We start from the raw sequence: 25,964 nt of genomic DNA, 5'->3' as shown, positions 1-25,964 counted from the left end.
AGTTACACATGGAATAAACAACACATACAGTCAATGATACAGTAGAACAAAAGAAAACAAAAAGTCTATATGCAGTGAGTGCAAATGAGGTAAGTTAAGGAAATAAATAGGCCATGGTGGCAAAGTAATTACAGTATAGCAATTAAACACTGGAAAGGTAGATCGGCAGAAGATGAATATGCAGGTAGAGATACTGGGGTGCAAAGGAGCAAAATAAATAAAGAAATAAATACCAGTATGGGGAGGAGGTAGGAAGATAGATGGGCTGTTTACAGATGGGCTATGTACAGGTGCAGTGATCTGTAAGCTGCTCTGACAGCTGGTGCTAGTGAGGGAGATGTGAGTCTCCAGCTTCAGAGGTTTTTGCAATTCGTTCCAGTCATGGACAGCAGAGAACTGGAAGGAAAGACGACCAAGGGAGGTATTAGCTTTGGGGGTGACCAGTGAGATATACCTGCTGGAGCGTGTGCTACGAGTGGGTGCTGCTATGGTGACCAGTGAGCTGAGATAAGGCGGGGCTTTACCTAGCAGAGACTTGTAGATAACCTGTAGCCAGTGGGTTTGGCGACGAGTATGGTGCGAGGGCCAGTCAAAGAGAGCGTACAGGTCGCAATGGTGGGTAGTGTATGGGGCTTTGGTGACAAAACTGATGGCACTGTGATAGACTGCATCCAGTTTGTTGAGTACAGTGTTGGAGGCTATTTTATAGATGACATCACTGAAGTCGAGGATTGGTAGGATGGTCAGTTTGGCAGCATGAGTGAAGGATGCTTTGTTGCGATATAGGAAGCCGATTCTAGATTTAATTTTGGATTGGAGATGCTTAATGTGAGTCTGGAAGGAGTGTTTACAGTCTAACCAGACACCCAGGTATTTGTAGTTGTCCACGTATTCTAAGTCAGAGCCGTCCAGAGTAGTGATGCTGGACGGGCGAGCAGGTGCGGGCAGTGATCGATTGAATAGCTTACATTTAGTTTTACTTGCGTTTAAGAGCAGTTGGAGGCCACAGAAGGAGAGTTGTACGGCATTGAAGCTCGTCTGGAGGTTAGTTAACACAGTGTCCAAGGAGGGGCCAGAAGTATACAGAATGGTGTCGTCTGCGTAGAGGTGGATCAGAGAATCACCAGCAGCAAGAGCAACATCATTGATGTATACAGAAAAGAGAGTCAGCCCAAGAATTGAACCCGGTGGCAGACCCATAGAGACTGTCAGAGGTCCGGACAACAGGCCGATTTGACACACTGAACTCTATCAGAGAAGTAGTTGGTAAACCAGGCGAGGCAATCATTTGAGAAACCAAGGCTGTCGAGTCTGCCAATAAAAATGTTGTCATTGACAGAGTCGAAAGCCCTGGCCAGGTCGATGAATACGGCTGCACAGTAATGTCTCTTATCGATGGCGGTTATGATGTCGTTTAGAACCTTAAGCGTGGCTGAGGTGCACCCGTGACCAGCTCTGAAACCAGATTGCATAGCGGAGAAGGTATGGTGGGATTCGAAATGGTCAGTAATCTGTTTGTTAACTTGGCTTTCGAAGACCTTAGAAAGACAGGGTAGAATAGATATAGGTCTGTAGCAGTTTGGGTCTAGAGTGTCAATCCATTTGAAGAGGGCGATGACCGTGGCAGCTTTCCAATCTTTGGGAATCTCAGACGATGCGAAAGAGAGGTTGAACAGGCTAGTAATAGGGGTTGCAAAAATTTAGGTAGATAATTTTAGAAAGAGAGTGTCCAGATTGTCTAGCCCGGCTGATTTGTAGGGGTCCAGGTTTTGCAGCTCTTTAAGAACATCAGCTATCTGGATTTGGGTAAAGGAGAAATGGTGGGGGCTTTGGCAGGTTGCTGTGGAGGGTGCCGGGCAGTTGACCGGGGTAGGGGTAGCCATGTGGAAAGCATGGCCAGCCGTAGAGAAATGCTTTTTGAAATTCTCAATTATAGTGGATTTATCGGTGGTGACAGTGTTTCCTAGCCTCAGAGCAGTGGGCAGCTGGGAAGAGGTGCTCTTATTCTCCATGGACTTTACAGTGTCCCAGAACGTTTTTGAGTTAGTACTACAGGATGCAAATTTTTGTTTGAAAAAGCTTGCCTTAGCTTTTCTAACTGCCTGTGTATACTGTATTTGTTCCTAACTTCCCTGAAAAGTTACATATCACAGGGGCTATTCGATGCTAATGCAGAACGCCACAGGATGTTTTTGTGCTGGTCAAGGGCAGACAGGTCCGGAGTGAACCAAGGAATATATCCTAGTTCTAAATTTTTTGAGAGGGGCATGCTTATTTAAGATGGTGAGGAAGGCACTTTTAAAGAATAGCCAGGCATCATCTACTGTCGGGATGAGGTCAATGTCATTCCAGGATACCCCGGCCAGTTTGATTAGAAAGGCCTGCTTGCAGAAGTGTTTCAGGGAGCGTTTGACAATGATGAGGGGTGGTCGTTTAGTCGCAGACCCATTACGGATGCAGGCAATGAGGCAGTGATCGCTGAGATCTTGATTGAAAACAGCAGAGGTGTATTTGGAGGATGAGTTAGTTAGGATGACATCTATGAGGGTGCCCGTGTTTACTGATTTGGGGTTGTACCTGGTAGGTTCATTGATAATTTGTGTGAGATTGAGGGCATCAAGCTTAGATTGTAGGATGGCCAGGGTGTTTAAGGATGCCCCAGTTTAGGTCACCGAGTAGCACAAGCTCAGAAGATAGATGGGGGGAAATCAATTCACATATGCTATCGAGGGCACAGCTGGGGGCAGAGGAAGGTCTACAGCAAGCGGCAACAGTGAGAGACTTGTTTCTGGAAAGGTGAATTTTTAGAAGTAGAAGCTCAAATTGTTTGGGTACAGAATTAGATAGCCTGCAGAGTTCTGTATTACAATCTTTGCAGTAGACTGCAACACCGCACCCTTTGGCAGTTCTATTTTGGCGGAAAATGTTATAGTTAGCGATGGAGATTTCAGGGTTTGTGGTGGTTTTCCTAAGCCAGGATTCAGACACGGCTCAGACATTTGGGTTGGCAGAGTGTGCTAAAGCAGTGAGTGAAACAAACTTAGGGAGGAGGCTTCTAATGTTAACATGCATGAAACCAAGGCTTTTACGTTTACAGAAGTCAACAAATGAGATCACCTGAGGGGTGGGAGTGGAGCTAGGCACTGCAGGGCCCGGATTAACCCCCACATCACCAGAGGAACAGAGGAGAAGTAGGATAAGGGTACGGCTAAAGGCTATAAGAACTGGCCGTCTAGCACGTTCGGAACAGAGTAAAAGGAGCAGGTTTCTGGGCACGATAGCATAGATTCAAGGCATAGTGTACAGACAAAGGTAAGGTAGGATGTGAGCACATTGGAGGTAAACCTAGGCATTGAGTAATGAAGAGAGAGATATAGTCTCTAGAGATGTTTAAACCAGGTGATGTCATCGCATATGTAGGAGGTGGGACAACATGGTTGGTTAAGGCATATTGAACAGGGCTAGAGGCTCTACAGAGAAATAAGACAGTAATTACTAACCAGGACAGTAATGGACGAGGCATATTGATATTAGAGAGAGGCATGAGTAGCCAAGTGAACATATGGGTCCAGTGAGTGGTTGGGCTGGCTGGGACGCGGTGATTCAGACAGTTAGCAGGCCGATGCTAACAAGCTAGCAGCTAGTAGACTAGGGCAAGCTAGCAGTTAGCAGGCGGGGTTAGCAAGCAAGCAGTTAGCAGGGGCTAGCAGGGGCTAGCAGTTAGCAGACTGGGCAGGTAAGCTAGCAGTTAGCAGACCGGGCCCGGCAAGCTAGCAGTTTGCAGACCGGGTTAGCAAGCAGGCAGATAGCAGGGGCTAGAAAGTTAGCCTTTGCACTGACGTCGATAGATCCGTTGTGGAATTAGTAGGGTTCCAAGTAGCTCTAGGTAGCTAGCAGGCCTAGCTGGTTAGCAGAATGGGCCTTCAGTAGACGTCACGCCTGAGGGGCCTGTTGGAGTCCTTGGGCAGATTATGTCAGTATTCTAGTCGTAGGGGATATGCGGGGTTCCATGAGGATATTCCGGATATTGTAGCCCAGGAGTATGCTTCGGTGGTAGCACAGGAGCCCTGGCCGGGCTAGCTTCAAGCTAATTGGTGCTTGCTCTGGGATGGAAACGCTAGCCAAGAGTAGTCATCGGGGGATTGCGGTTAGCTAGTTGTGAAGATCCAGATGAAAATGTTCAGTTTGCAGTTGGAATCCGGGGATAAAAATAACAGGTCTGTTATGCTCTGGTTAGAGTCACGTTGTTTGAACTGGCGAGAGATGACTGCTGGCAATGGCTTGCTGACTGATAGCTGGTAGTTAGCTGGCTAGCTTCAGTTGAGGGGTTCCGGATCCGAAGTAAATATAAATACTTTAGAAAAAAAAAGCAGATCCACGCTACATTGGGTGAGGCGGGTTGCAGGAGAGTATTTAGATGTTGAGGTTTAGCAAAATATTTTAAAAGATATGCGAAGAAAAATATATAAAACGATATATACAAGGGACACGACAGGACAAAGACGTCTGACTGCTACACCATCTTGGCGTCTTGTGTTGAATCAGTCAATTAAACAGTGAGGAGTATCTGACAGGTGGGATGTGTCAAACGCCTCACAGACCAGTACCTTCTCTATGTGGAAATGAATGGGGAAATGACCACACCCAATGTAGTACCTTCTCTATGTGGAAATGAATGGGGAAATGACCACACCCAATGTAGTACCTTCTCTATGGGGAAATGAATGGAGAAATGACCACACCCGATGTAGTACCTTCTCTATGGGGAAATGAATGGGGAAATGACCACACCCAATGTAGTACCTTCTCTATGGGGAAATGAATGGGGAAATGACCACACCCGATGTAGTTCCTTCTCTATGGGGAAATGAATGGGGAAATGACCACACCCGATGTAGTACCTTCTCTATGGGGAAATGAATGGGGAAATGACCACACCCGATATAGTACCTTCTCTATGGGGAAATAAATGGGGAAATGACCACACCCGATGTAGTACCTTCTCTATGGGGAAATGAATGGGGAAATGACCACACCCGATGTAGTACCTTCTCTATGGGGAAATTAATGGAGAAATGAATGGGGAAATGAATGGGGTTTTGGGCTAAACGCCGAATATAAGGTTTGCGGTAAAACTCAGGCTTAGATGATCTGACACGTTTCGTTTCTATTAGATAATATCAGTCTGTTAACATTACCTCTATGTGCTTGTTTTGATTACAAAAACGCTTCAAAATTCACCAAAAAAGGTAACATTAGCCGATGAAGATTATCTCATAGAAACACAATGTATCAGATCTCCTAAGCCTGTGTTTTCCCACAGACCTTATTTTCAACGTTTACCCCCCCCCCCCCAAAAAAGAACAAACAACCCCCGTCAAAACCCCTAAACCCATAGGTTTTGACCAATAAGCCATGGGGGAGTTAGTGTCTACAAAAATACGCCATTGTTACTGCTCTCTATACCTATAATTCTTTATAGAGAGTCAGCTCCCATCAGCCTTTGTCTGTTATAAGAAGGAGGGATTTCCCTATTCTCTTCCACCAACCAGACTCTGCTGTAGCTTCCTGCTGGTGCTGTCTGCCCCCCCCCCCCGGCATATATAACTCCCTCCACTTCCTTCCTGCTGCAGTTCTGCCTTCTCTTCTGAATCCTAAACGTCAGCCTGTGAAGAAAAAGAAAAACCAGACACAATGGTGAGTGCTGACTGCTGACGTAATGATAAATCCCCTTTTTCTCTATTCCTTCTCTCGTTCTTTCTTTCACATGGCGTTCATATTCAATGATGGGCTTAGATAAGGCTGATGATTGTAAAGGACGGATTTGGAGGAAAATAATGTGGATGATGGTGATTATTCTGTTACATAAATACCATGTGATTCTCTGCATTGTCCCTTTTAGATGTTATATATATATATACACTGTTTGTACTGGTTTAAATATTTATATTGTATCATTTTGATAAACAAATATTCTTGTGACAGAATCATCTACAGCCATGCATCAAATGTGGGTCAGATTTCAGTGTTCTAATGTCTATCTATTTAGTCATTGTTCTACTTGGTAATGAACTATCCACTGTGTAGATAGAAAACCTCTTAGCTTCCGGGAGAAAAAAAACATGAATTACTGATCATTTGGATGTTCTGTGATTTAAAAAACAATAATTTCTGCCATTCTGAGAGGAGGATGGAATGATTGAGCACAAAGGAGAACAGGGAGGAGCGATCTGTGATGTTAGCCATTTTCTCTACAGATTGTAGGGTATGTGTGAGAGATCTCACGCTGTTACACTGCAATGAGTGTGCAGTTGGACTGGGGGTGAGGGAGGAAAGAGAAAAAGAGGGAGAGAAAAAAGAGGAGGGATGAGGAGAGAGGAGGAGGGCGGGATAGAGGGTCCAGGGGTGGAGAGAGGAGGAGGGGGGAGGAGAGAGGAGGAGGGGGGAGGAGAGAGCAGAAGGGGTAGAAGGAAGGAGGAGGGGAGTGGAGGGGGTGAAGGAGTGAGGAGAGAGGAGGAGGGGGGAGGAGAGAGGAGGAGGGGTGAGGAGAGAGCAGGAGGTGGGAGAAGGGAGGAGGAGGGGAGAGGAGGGGGTGAAGGGGTGAGGAGAGAGGGGGAGGGGGAGAAGGGGAGAGAAGGAGGTGGGGAAGGGGAGAGGAGGAGGGGTGGCCCACAGGAACAAGACCTTTTCCTCTCTGGTCCTCTGCTCTTAAAGATACAGGGTCATAAATAACGATCTGTCGTCAAATGGCAGACAAAGAATTTGAAAGATGACGTGCAGTATTAGTATCATACACTCAAGATAGTGGTCACACTATTCAGCCGAATACATCCAGGATAGCCTAGCGTAGCCAATGACTTTGTTTAAATGTCATTTTGCTAAAACGGTTTGACAATTTCCCTCATGTATTTTTTTAAAATCAGATTTTACTTTCACTTAATCACAGTGATCTTATAGTAATAGATTGATGATTGATTCTGCATTACATTACAATACACTACAATACACTACAATACACTACAATACACTACAATATTACAATACACTACAATACTACAATACACTACAATACACTACAATACATTACAATACACTACAATACACTACAATACACTACAATACTACAATACACTACAATACACTACAATACATTACAATACACTACAATACACTACAATACCACAATACACTACAATACACTACAATACTACAATACACTACAATACTACAATACACTACAATACACTACTATACATTACAATACACTACAATACTACAATACACTACAATACACTACAATACACTACAATACTAAAATACACTACAATACACTACAATACTACAATACACTACAATACACTACAGTACTACAATACACTACAATACTACAATACACTACAATACTACAATACACTACAATACACTACTATACATTACAATACAATACAATACACTACAATACTACAATACACTACAATACACTACAATACTACAATACACTACAATACACTACAATACATTACAATACATTACAATACACTACAATACACTACAATACTACAATACACTACACTACACTACAATACTACAATACACTACAATACACTACAATACATTACAATACACTACAATACACTACAATACTACAATACACTACAATACACTACAATACACTACAATACACCACAATACTACAATACACTACAATATTACAATACACTACAATACACTACAATACACTACAATACACTACACTACTACAATACACTACAATACACTACAATACACTACAATACTACAATACACTACAATACATTACAATACACTACAATACACTACAATACACTACAATACTACAATACACTACAATACACTACAATACTACAATACACTACAATACTACAATAGACTACAATACACTACAATACACTACAATACATTACAATACACTACAATACACTACAATACTACAATACACTACAATACACTACAATACTACACTACACTTCAATACACTACAATACATTACAATACATTACAATACACTACAATACATTACATTACAATACACTACAATACACTACAATACAATACACTACACTACAATACATTACATTACAATACACTACAATACACTACAATACATTACAATACATTACAATACACTACAATACACTACATTACAATACATTACACTACAATACATTACATTACACTACAATACAATACATTACAATACACTACAATAAATTACAATACATTACAATACATTACAATACATTACAATACACTACAATACATTACATTACATTACACTGCAATACATTACAATACATTACAATACACTACAATACTACAATACACTACAATACACTACAATACACTACAATACTACAATACACTACAATACACTACAATACATTACAATACACTACAATACACTACAATACTACAATACACTACAATACACTACAATACTACAATACACTACAATACTACAATACACTACAATACACTACAATACTACAATACACTGCAATACACTACAATACTACACTACACTTCAATACACTACAATACATTGCAATACACTACAATACATTACATTACAATACACTACAATACAATACACTACACGACAATACATTACATTACAATACACTACAATACAATACAATAAAATACACTACACTACAATACATTACATTACAATACACTATAATACACTACAATACATTACATTACAATACAATATAATACATTACAATACAATACATTACATTACAATACAATACAATAAATTACATTACATTACATTACATTACATTACAATACACTACATTACATTACAATACACTACAATACAATACACTACAATACAATACATTACAATACAATACACTACACTACAATACATTACATTACAATACACTACACTACAATACACTACACTACAATACATTACAATACACTACAATACAATACAATACATTACAATACACTACAATACATTACATTACAATACACTACAATACATTACATTACAATACACTACAATACACTACAATACACTACATTACAATACAATACACTACAATACACTACATTACAATACACTACAATACATTACATTACAATACACTACACTACACTACACTACACTACACTACACTACAATACATTACATTACAATACACTACAATACACTACCCTACAATACACTGCAATACAATACACTACACTACAATACATTACATTACAATACATTACAATACATTACATTACAATACACTACAATACACTACAATACAATACACTACACTACAATACATTACATTACAATACACTACAATACACTACAATACATTACAATACATTACAATACACTACAATACACTACAATACACTACATTACAATACATTACACTACAATACATTACATTACACTACAATACAATACATTACACTACATTACAATACACTACAATAAATTACAATACATTACAATACACTACAATACATTACATTACATTACACTACAATACATTACAAAACATTACACTACAATACATTACAATACATTACATTACAATACACTACAATACATTACAATACTACAATACACTACAATACATTACAATGCAATTTAAACTGTCTGAAATTGCTTTTAACCTTCATGTTCATCCCTCCACACACTTCAGTGTGTCATTTAATGTGTAAAGATATTATTTAATTGACATTTCCCTGTAGTTGATCTCTTATTTTAATGTATCACGTGTTTTTGTTCTACCTTGTCATTGTTACTGATGACTGCATTGTTGGAGTTAGAGCTAGCGAGAAAGACATTTCACTGAACGTGTGCGTGTGACATTAAACCTTGAGCCCTCTCTCTCTCTCAGCGTGAGTGTATTTCCATGCATGTGGGCCAAGCCGGAGTCCAGATGGGTAACGCTTGTTGGGAGCTGTACTGCCTGGAGCATGGGATCCAGCCGGACGGACAGATGCCCAGTGACAAGACCTGTGGAGGTGGAGACGACTCTTTCAACACCTTCTTCAGTGAGACCGGAGCCGGAAAGCATGTCCCCCGTGCCATCTTTGTAGATCTGGAGCCCACTGTCATTGGTAAGATGAGACTCTTGATATCCTGGAGATTTCCTATTGGATTATGGTTTACAAGCTTTGAATGATGTGATATTCTGTCCCAAGATATTCCTCATATTCAAAATATTAGGATATTCTACCTTTGTTTTTCAGATGAGGTGAGGACAGGTATCTATCGTCAGTTGTTCCACCCTGAGCAGCTGATCACTGGCAAAGAAGATGCTGCCAACAACTACGCCCGCGGTCACTACACCATCGGCAAGGAGATCATTGACATTGTGCTGGACAGGACACGCAAACTGGTGAGTCGTCATTCTGAAACAGGCCTCTAACTAGGGTTCTACACAGAACCTTTTTCATTCTAGAAGGTTCTTCAGAAACCTGCTCTATGGAAGAAAGTGTTTTAAAAGGGTTCTTAAGGTGTGTCAAAAACTTCTACCTGGAACCATAAAGGGTTATCTTACAGGGACAAGCCGAAGAACCCTTTATGGTTCTAGGTAGAACATGGAAACAGGTTCTCCATTCTCCTCTTACTGCTGTAACATAAGATAACATCTAACAATGTTATTGTACCATTTCTCCATTCAGGCTGACCAGTGTACAGGTCTCCAGGGGTTCCTCATCTTCCACAGCTTCGGAGGAGGCACCGGTTCTGGTTTCACCTCCCTGCTGATGGAACGTCTGTCTGTCGACTACGGAAAGAAGTCTAAGCTTGAGTTCGCCGTTTACCCAGCTCCCCAGGTGTCCACGGCTGTGGTGGAGCCCTACAACTCCATCCTGACCACTCACACCACCCTGGAGCACTCTGACTGTGCCTTCATGGTGGACAATGAGGCCATCTATGACATCTGCCGTAGGAACCTTGACATTGAGCGTCCCTCGTACACCAACCTCAACAGGCTCATTGGTCAGATCGTCTCCTCCATCACTGCCTCCCTGCGTTTCGATGGAGCCCTGAATGTTGATCTGACAGAATTCCAGACCAACTTGGTGCCCTACCCCCGTATCCACTTCCCTCTGGCCACATATGCCCCAGTCATCTCCGCTGAGAAGGCCTATCACGAGCAGCTGTCAGTCGCTGACATCACCAACGCCTGCTTTGAGCCGGCCAATCAGATGGTGAAGTGTGACCCTCGTCACGGCAAATACATGGCCTGCTGTCTCCTGTACCGTGGTGACGTTGTTCCCAAAGATGTCAACTCTGCCATCGCTGCCATCAAAACCAAGAGGAGTATCCAGTTTGTGGACTGGTGTCCCACTGGCTTCAAGGTGGGTATCAACTACCAGCCCCCTACGGTGGTTCCTGGAGGAGACCTGGCCAAGGTCCAGAGGGCCGTGTGCATGCTGAGTAACACCACAGCCATCGCTGAGGCCTGGGCCCGTCTGGACCACAAGTTTGACCTGATGTATGCCAAGAGAGCCTTTGTGCACTGGTACGTTGGTGAGGGCATGGAGGAGGGAGAGTTCTCTGAGGCCAGAGAGGACATGGCAGCCCTGGAGAAGGATTATGAAGAGGTGGGCACTGACAGCGTGGGAGAAGAGGATGAGGAGGGAGAGGAATATTAAAAGGCTAAACATGCTTTGCCACCCTACATTCCAACACTGACTGTTGGAGTCCTACACTTAACATGACAGCAACACATTCCCCACTGCAGTGTTAACAGTCTCTGTTACATCTAGTCATGTTGTGTGTATTCTCAATAAACGCATTGTAAACGAACTCAACTGTATGTGGTTGTTTTTAGACTCGAAGATGGTCTATGATTGACTTTCAAATAAGCAGCTATTATTATATCAAGCTTTTATAAGGCTGCAGCTTCAAATAAGGGTTTTTAATGGTAGTGTCTGCTAGACTAGAACAGGCTTCATGTCTACTAGATTAGAACAGGCTTCATGTCTACTAGATTAGAACAGGCTTTATGTCTGCTAGATTAGAACAGGCTTTATGTCTGCTATATTAGAACCGGCTTTATGTCTACTAGATTAGAACAGGCTTTATGTCTGCTAGATTAGAACAGGCTTTATGTCTACTAGATTAGAACAGGCTTTATGTCTGCTAGATTAGAACAGGCTTTATGTCTACTAGATTAGAACAGGCTTTATGTCTACTAGATTAGAACAGGATTTACATCTACTAGATGAGAGCAGGCTTTATGTCTGCTAGATTAGAACAGGCTTTATGTCTGCTAGATTAGAACAGGCTTTATGTCTGCTAGATTAGAACAGGCTTTATGTCTGCTAGATTAGAACAGGCTTTATGTCTGCTAGATTAGGACAGGCTTTATGTCTACTAGATTAGAACAGGCTTTATGTCTGCTAGATTAGAACAGGCTTTATGTCTTCTAGATTATAACAGGCTTTATGTCTGCTAGAATAGAACGGGCTTTATGTCTGCTAGATTATAACAGGCTTTATGTCTGCTAGATGAGAGCAGGCTTTATGTCTGCTAGATTAGAACAGGCTTTATGTCTGCTAGATTAGAACAGGCTTTATGTCTACTAGATTAGAACAGGCTTTATGTCTACTAGATTAGGACAGGCTTTATGTCTACTAGATTAGAACAGGCTTTATGTCTGCTAGATTAGAACAGGCTTTATGTTTGCTAGATTAGAGCAGGCTTTATGTCTACTAGATTAGAACAGGCTTTATGTCTGCTAGATTAGAACAGGCTTTATGTCTACTAGATTAGAACAGGCTTTATGTCTGCTAGATTAGAACAGGCTTTATGTCTGCTAGATTAGAACAGGCTTTATGTCTACTAGATTAGAACAGGCTTTATGTCTGCTAGATTAGAACAGGCTTTATGTCTTCTAGATTATAACAGGCTTTATGTCTGCTAGAATAGAACGGGCTTTATGTCTGCTAGATTATAACAGGCTTTATGTCTGCTAGATGAGAGCAGGATTTATGTCTTCTAGATTATAACAGGCTTTATGTCTGCTAGAATAGAACGGGCTTTATGTCTGCTAGATTAGAACAGGCTTTATGTCTACTAGATTAGAACAGGCTTTATGTCTTCTAGATTATAACAGGCTTTATGTCTGCTAGATTAGAACCGGCTTTATGTCTACTAGATTAGAACAGGCTTTATGTCTTCTAGATTATAACAGGCTTTATGTCTACTAGATTAGAACAGGCTTTATGTCTGCTAGATTAGAACAGGCTTTATGTCTGCTAGATTAGAACAGGCTTTATGTCTGCTAGATGAGAGCAGGCTTTATGTCTGCTAGATTAGAACAGGCTTTATGTCTACTAGATTAGAACAGGCTTTATGTCTGCTAGATTAGAACAGGCTTTATGTCAGCTAGATTAGAACAGGCTTTATGTCTACTAGATTAGAACAGGCTTTATGTCTGCTAGATTAGAACAGGCTTTATGTCTGCTAGATTAGAACAGGCTTTATGTCTGCTAGATTAGAACAGGCTTTATGTCTGCTAGATGAGAGCAGGCTTTATGTCTGCTAGATTAGAACAGGCTTTATGTCTGCTAGATTAGAACATGCTTTATGTCTGCTAGATTAGAACAGGCTTTATTTCTGCTAGATTAGAACAGGCTTTATGTCAGTGATGCACTGGGCCGTACGCACAACCCCCTGTAGTGCCTTGCGGTTGGATGCCGAGCAGTTACCATGCCAGGCGGTAATGCAACCAGTCAAGATGCTGTAATTATTTTTTTTATTTCACCTTTATTTAACTAGGCAAGTCAGTTAATTAAGAACACATTTTTATTTACAATGACGGCCTCCTACAGCCAAACCTGGACGACAATGGGCCAATTGTGTGCCGCCCTATGGGACTCCCAATCACAGCCGGATGTGATTCAGCCTGGATTCAAACCAGGGACTGTAATGACATCTTTTGCACTGAGATGCAGTGCCTTATACCGCTGCGCCACTCGGGAGCCCAAATGGTGCAGCTGTAGGACTTTTGAGGATGTGAGGACCCAAATCTTTTAAGCCTCTCTTTACGACTGTGTTGGTGTGTTTGGACCATGATAGGTCCTTAGTGATGTGGACACCAAGGACCATGATAGGTCCTTAGTGATGTGGACACCAAGGAACTTGAAGATCTTGACCTGCTCCAGTACAGCCCCATCAATGTGAATGGGTTTTCTGCTCTGCCCTCTGTTTCCTGCAGTCCACGATCAGCTCCTTTGTCTTGCTGAAGTTGAGAGGTTGTTATCCTGGCACCACAATGCCAGGTCTCTGACCTCCGCCCTATAGGCTGACTCATCGTGGTTGGTGATCAGGCCTACCACGTTGTGATGGTGTTGGAGTTGTACGCGGCCACGCAGTCATGGGTGAACAGGGAGTACAGAAGGGGACTAAGAACACACTACTAAGGGGCCCCCGTGTTGAGGGTCAACATGGCGGATGTGTTGTTACATGCCAGAGTTGTGGACTAGAGTCACATGACTTGGATTCAATTCTGACTCAAGTCAAATTTGATGACTTGAGATTCGACTTGATATAAAATTACTTGAGACTTGACTTAGCCTTGGATCCTCAAGACTTGGGACTCGACTTTGACTTCAGACTGATGAATTTAAATGATCTGACCAGGGTTTCTACAGTGTAATGTTCTGTTAACTACTGATGTCCCCTTTAAGGATGGAGCACCCTTGGTCACACGCAGTTCTATGTTATTCTGGTACTAACTCGTTTTAGTAAATGTGAAGCTCCAGTTCAATTTCTTGTATTCAGAGTCTTTCTTATTATATAAATAAGTAATGAGAGCTAAGACACTACATACAATTTTGTCACTCATTTTGTGGCACAGAGTCTCTGTGGATTATTCTCCACACAGTCAGAGACAGTAGCCTCAGCATTGCCCTTGCAACAAAACTATGCAACCGATTGGCTAGTAAAATGCACACTCGGCCCTCTGATTGGACTACAAAACTGTCAATTAACACAGGTCTGGTGCGCTAGCGAACAGATTGCTGATTTGCTGAACAGCAATAGGATCGATCGGGTGCAGCGCAAATGTCAAATTGTAGGGGAGAGAGGATTGGCATAAATTAATATGCAGCTCCATAAATTGTTTGGTGATCAAGAATATTGAGGGACTATACGTTATTTATAATGAGGGATACCTGGAGAAAATCAGACCTCTCTGCAATGAAAATGGATGGCTCTTTCTTCAGTAAAATATATTTTTCCCGACCCTCCCTGAACGCTTGAAAAGAAAACCAGTGACGCTCAGCTATACCCCAAATAACAATAAAAACAAAGTAGATAGCAGAGAACATGGCTACTGTTTACCCTCACTTCTTGGGCAGAACAGAGCCTTAGATATTCAGTTTTAGAAACAGTTATATGTTTTGTAAGTCTTACATGGCAAAGTAGCCAGAAGTTTGTGGATTCACAGACCACCGCAAGAAGGGTAGGTGTGAAAAGATACCCATTATACTAAAAGCACTGCATGAATCTATCATCGTACTTGCGGTTCAATAAAAAAAATTGCCTTTTATAAAACCATTTCATGCAATTCTTCATAATTGTACATGACTGGAGACAAGAAGAATCTTTTTTAATACCCGTCACAGGATGGCTCATAGCCTGTGGCAAAAATGAGGGGACACGAACAGGTATAAGCCAATCAAAAAGGTTCTTTATTATAAACCAAAAACGATTAACTTTAAACAAAGAAAAAGGAATGAGGTGTGAAAGTATCATAATGTAAGGTGCATGTAAAGTGCAGGAATGCGTGAATCTGTGTGTGTGAATTTGACTGATTGAAAACTAAGTAAATCTACAAAGGAACAAACAAAACAGGATCATATCTGGAGGAGCAGAGAGAGAGAGAGAGAGAGAGAGAGAGAGAGAGAGAGAGAGAGAGAGAGAGACACCAAATTGAGACTCTGCATGCAGAATTCTGCAAAAATATCCTCCGTGTACAACGTAGAACACCAAATAATGCATGCAGAGCAGAATTAGGCCGATACCCACTAATTATCAAAATTCAGAAAAGAGCTGTTAAATTCTATAACCACCTAAAAGGAAGCGATTCCCAAACCTTCCACAACAAAGCCATCACCTACAGAGAGATGAACGTGGAGAACAGTCCCCTAAGCAAGCTGGTCCTGGGGCTCTGTTCACAAACACACCCTACAGAGCCCCAGGACAGCAGCACAATTAGACCCAACCAAATCATGAGAAAACAAAAAGATAATTACTTGACACATTGGAAAGAATGAACAAAAAAACAGAGCAAACTAGAATGCTATTTGGCCCTAAACAGAAGTACACAGCGGCAGAATACCTGACCACTGTGACTGACCCAAAATTAAGGAAACTTTGACTATGTACAGACTGCCAAATGTATTGAGAAAGACCATATTAGGCAGAGCTCTCAAGAGAAGACAGGCTATGTGCTCACTGCCCACAAAATGAGGTGGAAACAGATGCACTTCCTAACCTCCTGCCAAATGTATGACCATATTAGAGAGACATATTTCCCTCAGATTACACAGATCCACAAAGAATTCGAAAACAAATCCAATTTTGAAAAACTCCCATATCTACTGGGTGAAATTCCACAGTGTGCCATCAGAGCAGCAAGATTTGTGACCTGTTGCCACGAGAAAAGGGCAACCAGTGAAAAACACGCACCATTGTAAATACAACCCATATCTATGCTTATTTATTTTATCTTGTGTCCTTTACCATTTGTACATTGTAAAAACACTGTATATATATAATATGACATTTGTAATGTCTTTATTGTTTTGAAACTTCTGCATGTGTGATGTCTACTGTCTACAACAGTATGTTGGTGTGAATTGAATACTAAATGTATAATGTACAGCAACAGTATGTCAGTGTGAATTGAATACTAAATGTATAATGTACAGCTACAGTATGTCGGTGTGAATTGAATACTAAATGTATAATGTACAGCTACAGTATGTCGTTGTGAATTGAATACTAAATGTATAATGTACAGCTACAGTATGTCGGTGTGAATTGAATACTAAATGTATAATGTACAGCTACAGTATGTCGGTGTGAATTGAATACTAAAGTACATTCTTTTCTGTATTTTGCAGTTTCACAACATAAACATTTTCAATATATTAATTCAAGAAAAGTCACGCCTTGGGAGTTTTATTGAAGACTTTGTTGTTAGCTATCTGTCTAGTTTTGCATGGGAACGCAACTCAAGGGCAGAATAAGTAATATCTAACAATTCCACAACAAATACCTAATGGAATAAGGAATGGAATGAGAATACATAAATATAAATATATGGATGACAGAGAGAAATGGAGAAATGACAGAGCAGCATAGGCTAAGATGCAATAGATGGTATAGAATAGAGTATAAACATACAGTATGAGATGAGTAATGCAAGATATGTAAACATTATTAAAGTAACTAGTGTTCCATTTATTAAAGTGGCCAATGATTTCAAGTCTGTATGTAGGCAGCAGCCTCTCTCTGCTAGTGATGGCTGTTTAACAGTCTGATGGCCTTGATATAGAAGCTGTTTCTCAGTCTCTCGGTCACAGCGTTGATGCACCTGTACTGACCACGCCTTCTGGATGATAGCGTTTGTGAGGTTTTTAGGTGACAAGCCAAATTTCTTCAGCCTCCCGAGTTTGAAGAGGCGCTGTTGCACCTTCTTCACCACACTGTCTTTGTGGGTAGACCATTTCAGTTTGTCAGTGATGTGTACACCGAGGAACTTTAAGGTCATACACAGGAGGAGCTGGGTCCAGGGGCAGGCAGACGGTCATACACAGGAGGAGCTGGGTCTAGGGGCAGGCAGAAGGTCATACACAGGAGGAGCTGGGTCCAGGGGCAAGCAGAAGGTCATACACAGAGGGTCCAAAAAGGGAACAGTACAGGAAGGGAAAAGGCTAGTAAAGTCATCCAGTAGATCAGGAAAAAGGTTGATAACAGGAAATCCGCTAAAGTACAGGCAGGGAATAGGCAAAAGTGAGGCAGGCAAAAACTATCATACACAGGAAGACCTACCTGTTTGAGAGTGTGAGCTGGAGAGTGGGCTGGAGAGTGAGCAGTGTTCAGGGGACCTACCTGTTTGAGAGTGTGAGCTGGAAGGTGGGCTGGAGAGTGAGCTGTGTTCAGGGGACCTACCTGTTTGAGAGTGTGAGCTGGAAGGTGGGCTGGAGAGTGAGCAGTGTTCAGGGGACCTCCCTGTTTGAGAGTGTGAGCTGGAAGGTGGGCTGGAGAGTGGGCTGTGTTCAGGGGACCTACCTGTTTGAGAGTGTGAGCTGGAAGGTGGGCTGGAGAGTGAGCAGTGTTCAGGAGACCTACCTGTTTGAGAGTGTGAGCTGGAAGGTGGGCTGGAGAGTGGGCTGTGTTCAGGGGACCTCCCTGTTTGAGAGTGTGAGCTGGAAGGTGGGCTGGAGAGTGAGCAGTGTTCAGGGGACCTACCTGTTTGAGAGTGTGAGCTGGAAGGTGGGCTGGAGAGTGAGCAGTGTTCAGGGGACCTACCTGTTTGAGAGTGTGAGCTGGAAGGTGGGCTGGAGAGTGAGCAGTGTTCAGGGGACCTACCTGTTTGAGAGTGTGAGCTGGAAGGTGGGCTGGAGAGTGAGCAGTGTTCAGGGGACCTACCTGTTTGAGAGTGTGAGCTGGAAGGTGGGCTGGAGAGTGAGCTGTGTTCAGGGGACCTCCCTGTTTGACAGTGTGAGCTGGAAGGTGAGCTGTGGTCAGGGGACCTACCTGTTTGAGAGTGTGAGCTGGAAGGTGGGCTGGAGAGTGAGCTGTGTTCAGGGGACCTCCCTGTTTGACAGTGTGAGCTGGAAGGTGAGCTGTGTTCAGGGGACCTACCTGTTTGACAGTGTGAGCTGGAGAGTGAGCTGTGTAATACAGTCGAAGTGTGAAATGTATAGGCATGCTGTTGAAGTGCTATTGTTGATGAGTTGTTGAAATGCTGACCTTGCTTCTGCCAGCCTGTAGCGTGTCACAATGTTTTACAATTTGTTTCTTAAATGGCAGGCCATAGCCTTTAAATAATAATAATAATATAGCCTAAATAATTAATTTTAATTCCTTCTTAGGCTACCTGGCTAGCTCCTGACTGATTTTAGAGTTAGCTTGTTGTTTAATAGCCTGGCTAGCTCCTGACTGATTTTAGAGTTAGCTTGTTGTTTAATAGCCTGGCTAGCTCCTGACTGATTTTAGAGTTTGCTTGTTGTTTAATAGCCTGGCTAGCTCCTGACTGATTTAGAGTTAGCTTGTTGTTTAATAGCCTGGCTAGCTCCTGACTGATTTAGAGTTAGCTTGTTGTTTAATAACCTGGCTAGCTCCTGACTGATTTTAGAGTTAGCTTGTTGTTTAATAGCCTGGCTAGCTCCTGACTGATTTTAGAGTTAGCTTGTTGTTTAATAGCCTGGCTAGCTCCTGACTGATTTAGAGTTAGCTTGTTGTTTAATAGCCTGTTGAACTGTTGAACTCCCATTGACAGTGACAGAATCACACACTGTGTAATACTCCGGGTGTCGTGGGTGTGGAGTCAAAGGCAGGAGACAGAGAGTACAATGCTGTGCTCTTTAATTGCACCAACGCACCACAGGGTGCTCACAATAATAACGGCCCCAAAACACAGGGAATGAAAAATGACTACTGAAAACTGCACGACCGGGAACTAACACGTTCCTCTACTACAGAGCCGAAGGTTACAATGAATAATCCCGCACAACAACCAGGCGGGCCGGCTGTCTAAAGAAGCCCAACTAATCATGACAAACAGGTGCTACCAATAAACATACAAGGAGGGGGAGGAAAGACAATCACTGGCAGCTAATAGGCCGGTGACGACGACCGCCCAGCGCCACCCGACCGGGAAGGGAATCCACCCTCAGTCGGACTCGTGACACACTGCTTCCCGGGCAAAGTCATTTTTTTTATCTTCTTGGTTATAGAAGGTTGTAGAGCAGCCTGTGAATGTCATAGACAAACCAAAGATCTCCCGTTTATGTCAGAGTCATGTCTTTCCCCTGGCATTTACAGCTTGTTTCTATCATAAAGCATTGCCAACTAAAGCGTGGCTATACATCACTTCATATTGGTTTTGACGAATAAACAAGTTGTGGAGTGGGTCGAGTATTGGCCCTTCACTGGCCAATCAGAAAGTTGCTCCATGGGTATATACTGCATGTGACTGCTTCAAGTTGTCTTTTATGTATTGCCTTGGAATGAACTCAAATTTGAATGTTAGTCCGTTATGGTTTGTTAAATCTTTAAAAAAAAAGTTTTTATAACAACAGCAATACATGAATGTAAAATGTAATGATATCATAAAACCTCTAGGATAAAAAAGACACATAGCTGTTGAACCAGCCTTCTTTATAATAGGCCTGTAGGGGTGCGTGTTGGTGGCAGGGAAGTCAGGCACAGGAGATCGAACTTGGTATAAAACAGAGCCGTTTAATAAGTACTCAAAAACTCTGAAACCCAAAATATACAAAATAATACAAGTGGGTACAAAACCTGTCGCACACCAGAACATATCTTGCACAATGCTCACAAACAAACAATCACCAACAAAGACAATGAGGGGGAACAGTGGGTTAAATACACAACATGTAATGGATGGGATTGGAACCAGGTGAGATACAAGACAAGACAAAACCAAAGGGAAATGAAAAGAGGATCAGCGATGGCTAGAAGGTTGGTGACTTCGACAGCCTGAACAAGGAGAGGGACCGACTTCGGCGGAAGTCGTGACAGAATGTAACATTAAGGTTCAATGCACTGCATTTCAAACAGTCAGGAATGATCTAATGAAATCAGGACTTGTGAAATTATACCTAGGCTAAATATAAGTCTTCCACAACCACAAGACCCACTAATAATTCAATTATTTTTATCAAAATAGTTTAACCTGCTTTTTTTGGTTGTTGCAATAATCACTGATCTGGCTTTCAAGTCCGTCTATGGAAAACAAACTGAGGAAGTCGTGACAAGGTCTAAAACCTACAGAGAGAGGGCTTGGGTTTTGAGCATAGGAAATGGAAAACAAGCAATCGTTACAGGGAAATTACTTCTAAATTAGAAGCTCAGCGGGAATTCACAGAGGTTCTCATCTGTCGTTTCATGACGGAGTCTTATTGTGATCATGTGTCCTGTTGGTGCTTTCAAGACACACTAGGAACTCTGGGAAAAAGGTCAAAAGTTGAAGTTCTAGAGCAGGGTTTCCTAAACACGGCACATGTCTCTATTATTCTGGTTGTGCATAATATATCCGCATGTAATAGGTACATGTAGGTAGTGGCAAAGTAGTTATGCATAGATAATAAACAGTGAGTAGCAGAAGCATAAAAAAGGGGAGCAGGGGGGTCAATGAAAATATTCCGGGAAGTAGCCATTTGATTAGCTGTTCAGCAGTCTGATGGCTTGGGGATAGAAGCTGTTCAGCAGTCTGATGGCTTGGGGATAGAAGCTGTTCAGCAGTCTGGTGGCTTGGGGTAGAAGCTGTTCAGCAGTCTGATGGCTTGGGGGTAGAAGCTGTTCAGCAGTCTGATGGCTTGGGGTAGAAGCTGTTCAGCAGTCTGATGGCTTGGGGATAGAAGCTGTTCAGCAGTCTGATGGCCTTGGGGGTAGAAGCTGTTCAGCAGTCTGATGACCTTGGGGATAGAAGCTGTTCTACAGTCTGATGGCTTTGGGGTAGAAACTGTTCAGCAGTCTGATAGCTTGGGGATAGAAGCTGTTCAGCAGTCTGATGGCTTGGGGGTAGAAGCTGTTCAGCAGTCTAATGGCTTGGGGTAGAAGCTGTTCAGCAGTCTGATGGCTTGGGGATAGAAGCTGTTCAGCAGTCTGATGACCTTGGGGATAGAAGCTGTTCTACAGTCTGATGGCTTGGGGGTAGAAGCTGTTCAGCAGTCTGATGGCTTGGGGATAGAAGCTGTTCAGCAGTCTGATGGCTTGGGGATAGAAGCTGTTCAGCAGTCTGATGGCTTGGGGGTAGAAGCTGTTCAGCAGTCTGATGGCTTGGGGGTAGAAGCTGTTCAGCAGTCTGATGGCTTGGGGATAGAAGCTGTTCACCAGTCTGGTGGCTTGGGGGTAGAAGCTGTTCAGCAGTCTGATGGCTTGGGGATAGAAGCTGTTCAGCAGTCTGATGGCTTGGGGGTAGAAACTGTTCAGCAGTCTGATGGCTTGGGGATAGAAGCTGTTCAGCAGTCTGATGGCTTGGGGATAGAAGCTGTTCACCAGTCTGATGGCTTGGGGGTAGAAACTGTTCAGCAGTCTGGTGGCTTGGGGATAGAAACTGTTCAGCAGTCTGATGGCTTGGGGTTAGAAGCTGTTCAGCAGTCTGATGGCTTGGGGATAGAAGCTGTTCAGCAGTCTGATGGCTTGGGGGTAGAAGCTGTTCAGCAGTCTGATGGCTTGGGGATAGAAGCTGTTCAGCAGTCTGATGGCTTGGGGGTAGAAGCTGTTCAGCAGTCTGATGGCTTGGGGGTAGAAGCTGTTCAGCAGTCTGATGGCTTGGGGATAGAAGCTGTTCAGCAGTCTGATGGCTTGGGGGTAGAAGCTGTTAAGAAGCCTTTTGGACCTAGACTCGGCACTCCGGTACTCCTTACTGTGCGGTAACAAGAGAGAACAGTCTATGAGAAGGGTGGCTGGAGTCTTTGACAAATTTTAGGGCCTTCCTCTGACACCGCCTGGTATATAGGCCCTGGATTTTAAGAAGCGTGGCCCCAGTGATGTACTGGTTTAGGGTTTTACAACCCTCTGTAGATCCTTGCGAATGGATCTACAGTCGGTATATCTGACGAGTGTCAGAGAGGGATTTTTTTCTCATCTGGTTGCGTCACTGGGCAGCTCTCGTCAGAGCCAGTGTAGTTGGCGTAGATGTTAGTCCTGTATTGATGCTTTACCTGTTTGATGGTTCGTCGGAGGGTATAGCGGGATTTCTGTTAAGTAACTTTCTTTAATATTCTTGCTGGTTTTTCTATACATTGGCAGGACAGAACGGCAGTAAGCTTAGGGGGGGGGGGGGGGGTTCTCTTTGTTAACAAGCCCTGAATGCTGATTGGCTGACACCCGTGGTATATCAGACCGTATACCATGGGTATGACAAAACATGAGTTTTTATGGTTCTAACTACGTTGGTAACCAGTTTATAACAGCAATAAGGCACCTTGGGGGTTTGTGGTATACGGCCAATATACCACGGCTTAAGGGCCTTATTTCTTGATTATGTTCCTGCCCCCAACCATCTGCTCAAGAAACAAATTGGCCCGCGGCTGAATCTAGTTACCAAGAGAGTTTTCATCTATATTTTTTCTTTTGTTGCCGATTTACAACCACAGACCAAATGCACTAAGACCCGACTCAACCCGCTGTATAAGGCCATAAGAAAACAAGAAAACACTAATTCATAGGCGGCGCTCCTAGTGGCCAGCGATTTTAATGAAGGAAAATTTAAATCCTTCTTACATAATGTCATCATCTGTATTCCACACACAGAGACAAAGCTCTCCCTCGCCCTCCATTTGTCAAATCTGACCATAACTCTATCCTCCTCATTCCTGCTTACAAGAAAAAAACCTCAAACAGGAAGTACCAGTGAAGCGCTCAATACTGGAAACTGGAAACACTTATCTCCCTCACTAGCTTTAAGCACCAGCTGTCAGTGCAGCTCACAGTTCACTACACCTGTACATAGTCCATCTATAATTTAGCCCAAACAACTACCTCTCCCCCTAATGTATTTATTTATTTTGCTCCTTTGCACCCCATTATTTCGATCTCTACTTTGCACATTCTTCTACTGCAAATCTACCATTCCAGTGTTTTACTTGCTATATTGTATTTACTTCGCCACCATGGCCATTTTTTTGCCTTTACCTCCCTTATCTCACCTCATTTGCTCACATCGTATATAGACTTGTTTATACTGTACTATTGACTGTATGTTTGTTTATTCCATGTGTAACTCTGTTGTTGTATGTGTCGAACTGCTTTGCTTTATCTTGGCCAGGTCGCAATTGTAAATGAGAACTTGTTCTCAATTTGCCTACCTGGTTAAATAAAGGTGAAATAAAAAAATAAAAATACAGAAGTGGTCCAATGAAACAGATGCTAAGCTACAGGACTGTTTCCCTAGCACAGACTCAAATATATTACGGGGACTCATCCAATGGGATTGAGGAGTTTACCACATCAGTCACTAGCTTCATTAAGTGCATCGAAAACATTGTCCCCACAGTGACCAGTGACCAAACGTACATATCCCAACCAGAAGCCATTGATTACAAGCAACACTCGCACTGAGCTCAAGGCTAGTGCAATCACTAACGGGCTACCACCTGGTTACTCAACCCTGAACCTTAGATGCTGCAGCCCCATGTACATAGACATGGAATCACTGGTCACTTTAATAATGGAACACCGGTCACTTTAATAATGGAACACTGTTCACTTTAATAATGGAACACTGGTCACTTTAATAATGGAACACCGGTCACTTTAATAATGGAATACTGGTCACTTTAATAATGGAACAATGGTCACTTTAATAATGGAACACTGGTCAATTTAATAATGGAACACCGGTCACTTTAATAATGGAACACCGGTCACTTTAATAATGGAACACCGGTCACTTTAATAATGGAATACTGGTCACTTTAATAATGGAACACCGGTCACTTTAATAATGGAACAATGGTCACTTTAATCATGGAACACTGGTCCCTTTAATAATGGAACACTGGTCACTTTAATAATGGAACACCGGTCACTTTAATAATGGAACACTGGTCACATTAATAATGGAACACTGGTCACTTTAATAATGGAACACTGGTCACTTTAATAATGGAACACTGGTCACTTTAACAATGGAACACTGGTCACTTTAATAATGGAACACCGGTCCCTTTAATAATGGAACACTGGTCACTTTAATAATGGAACACCGGTCACTTTAATAATGGAACACTGGTCACTTTAATAGTGGAACACTGGCCACTTTAATAATGGAACACTGGTCACTTTATTAATGGAACACTGGTCACTTTAATAATGGAACACTGGTCACTTTAATAATGGAACACTGGTCACTTTAATAATGGAACACCGGTCACTTTAATAATGGAACACCGGTCACTTTAATAATGGAATACCGGTCACTTTAATAATGGAACACTGGTCACTTTAATCATGGAACACTGGTCCCTTTAATAATGGAACACTGGTCACTTTAATAATGGAACACCGGTCACTTTAATAATGGAACACCGGTCACTTTAATAATGGATCACTGGTCACTTTAATAATGGAACACTGGTCACTTTAATAATGGAACACTGGTCACTTTAATAATGGAACACTGGTCACTTTAATCATGGAACACTGGTCCCTTTAATAATGGAACACTGGTCACTTTAATAATGGAACACCGGTCACTTTAATAATGGAACACTGGTCACTTTAATAATGGAACACTGGTCACTTTAATAATGGAACACTGGTCACTTTAATAATGGAACACTGGTCAGTTTAATAATGGAACACCGGTCACTTTAATAATGGAACACCGGTCACTTTAATAATGGAACACTGGTCACTTTAATAATGGAACACTGGTCACTTTAATAATGGAACACTGGTCACTTTATTAATGGAACACTGGTCACTTGAATAATGGAACACTGGTCACTTTAATAATGTAACACTGGTCACTTTAATAATGTTTACATACTGCTTTACTCATCTCATATGTATATACTGTATTCTGTTCTACTGTATTGTAGTCTACGCCACTCTGACAATGCTCATCCTAATATTTACATATTTCTTAATGTCATTCTTTTACTTTTAGATGTGTGTATTGTTGTGAATTGTTAGATGCTACAGCACTGTTTGAGCTAGGAAGAAAAGCATTTCA

At 42.2% G+C, this 25,964-nt stretch overlaps 1 protein-coding gene across 1 annotated transcript; it reads left to right on the top strand.

Moving 5' to 3' along the window:
• The first annotated feature begins 5,615 nt into the window (after window positions 1-5,615).
• Window positions 5,616-11,821, top strand: LOC135547723 (tubulin alpha chain). Its single transcript, XM_064976969.1, has 4 exons — window positions 5,616-5,697; window positions 9,900-10,122; window positions 10,255-10,403; window positions 10,690-11,821. Exons 1-4 carry the CDS (start codon window positions 5,695-5,697, stop codon window positions 11,665-11,667), a joined length of 1,353 nt encoding a protein of 450 aa, XP_064833041.1. The 5' UTR covers window positions 5,616-5,694; the 3' UTR covers window positions 11,668-11,821.
• The last annotated feature ends 14,143 nt before the right edge of the window (window positions 11,822-25,964 follow it).

This window comes from Oncorhynchus masou, chromosome 10, assembly GCF_036934945.1.
Source record: "Oncorhynchus masou masou isolate Uvic2021 chromosome 10, UVic_Omas_1.1, whole genome shotgun sequence".
In the NCBI taxonomy this organism is placed as follows: Eukaryota; Metazoa; Chordata; class Actinopteri; order Salmoniformes; family Salmonidae; genus Oncorhynchus; species Oncorhynchus masou.
This window is presented reverse-complemented; position numbering and strand designations above follow the sequence as displayed.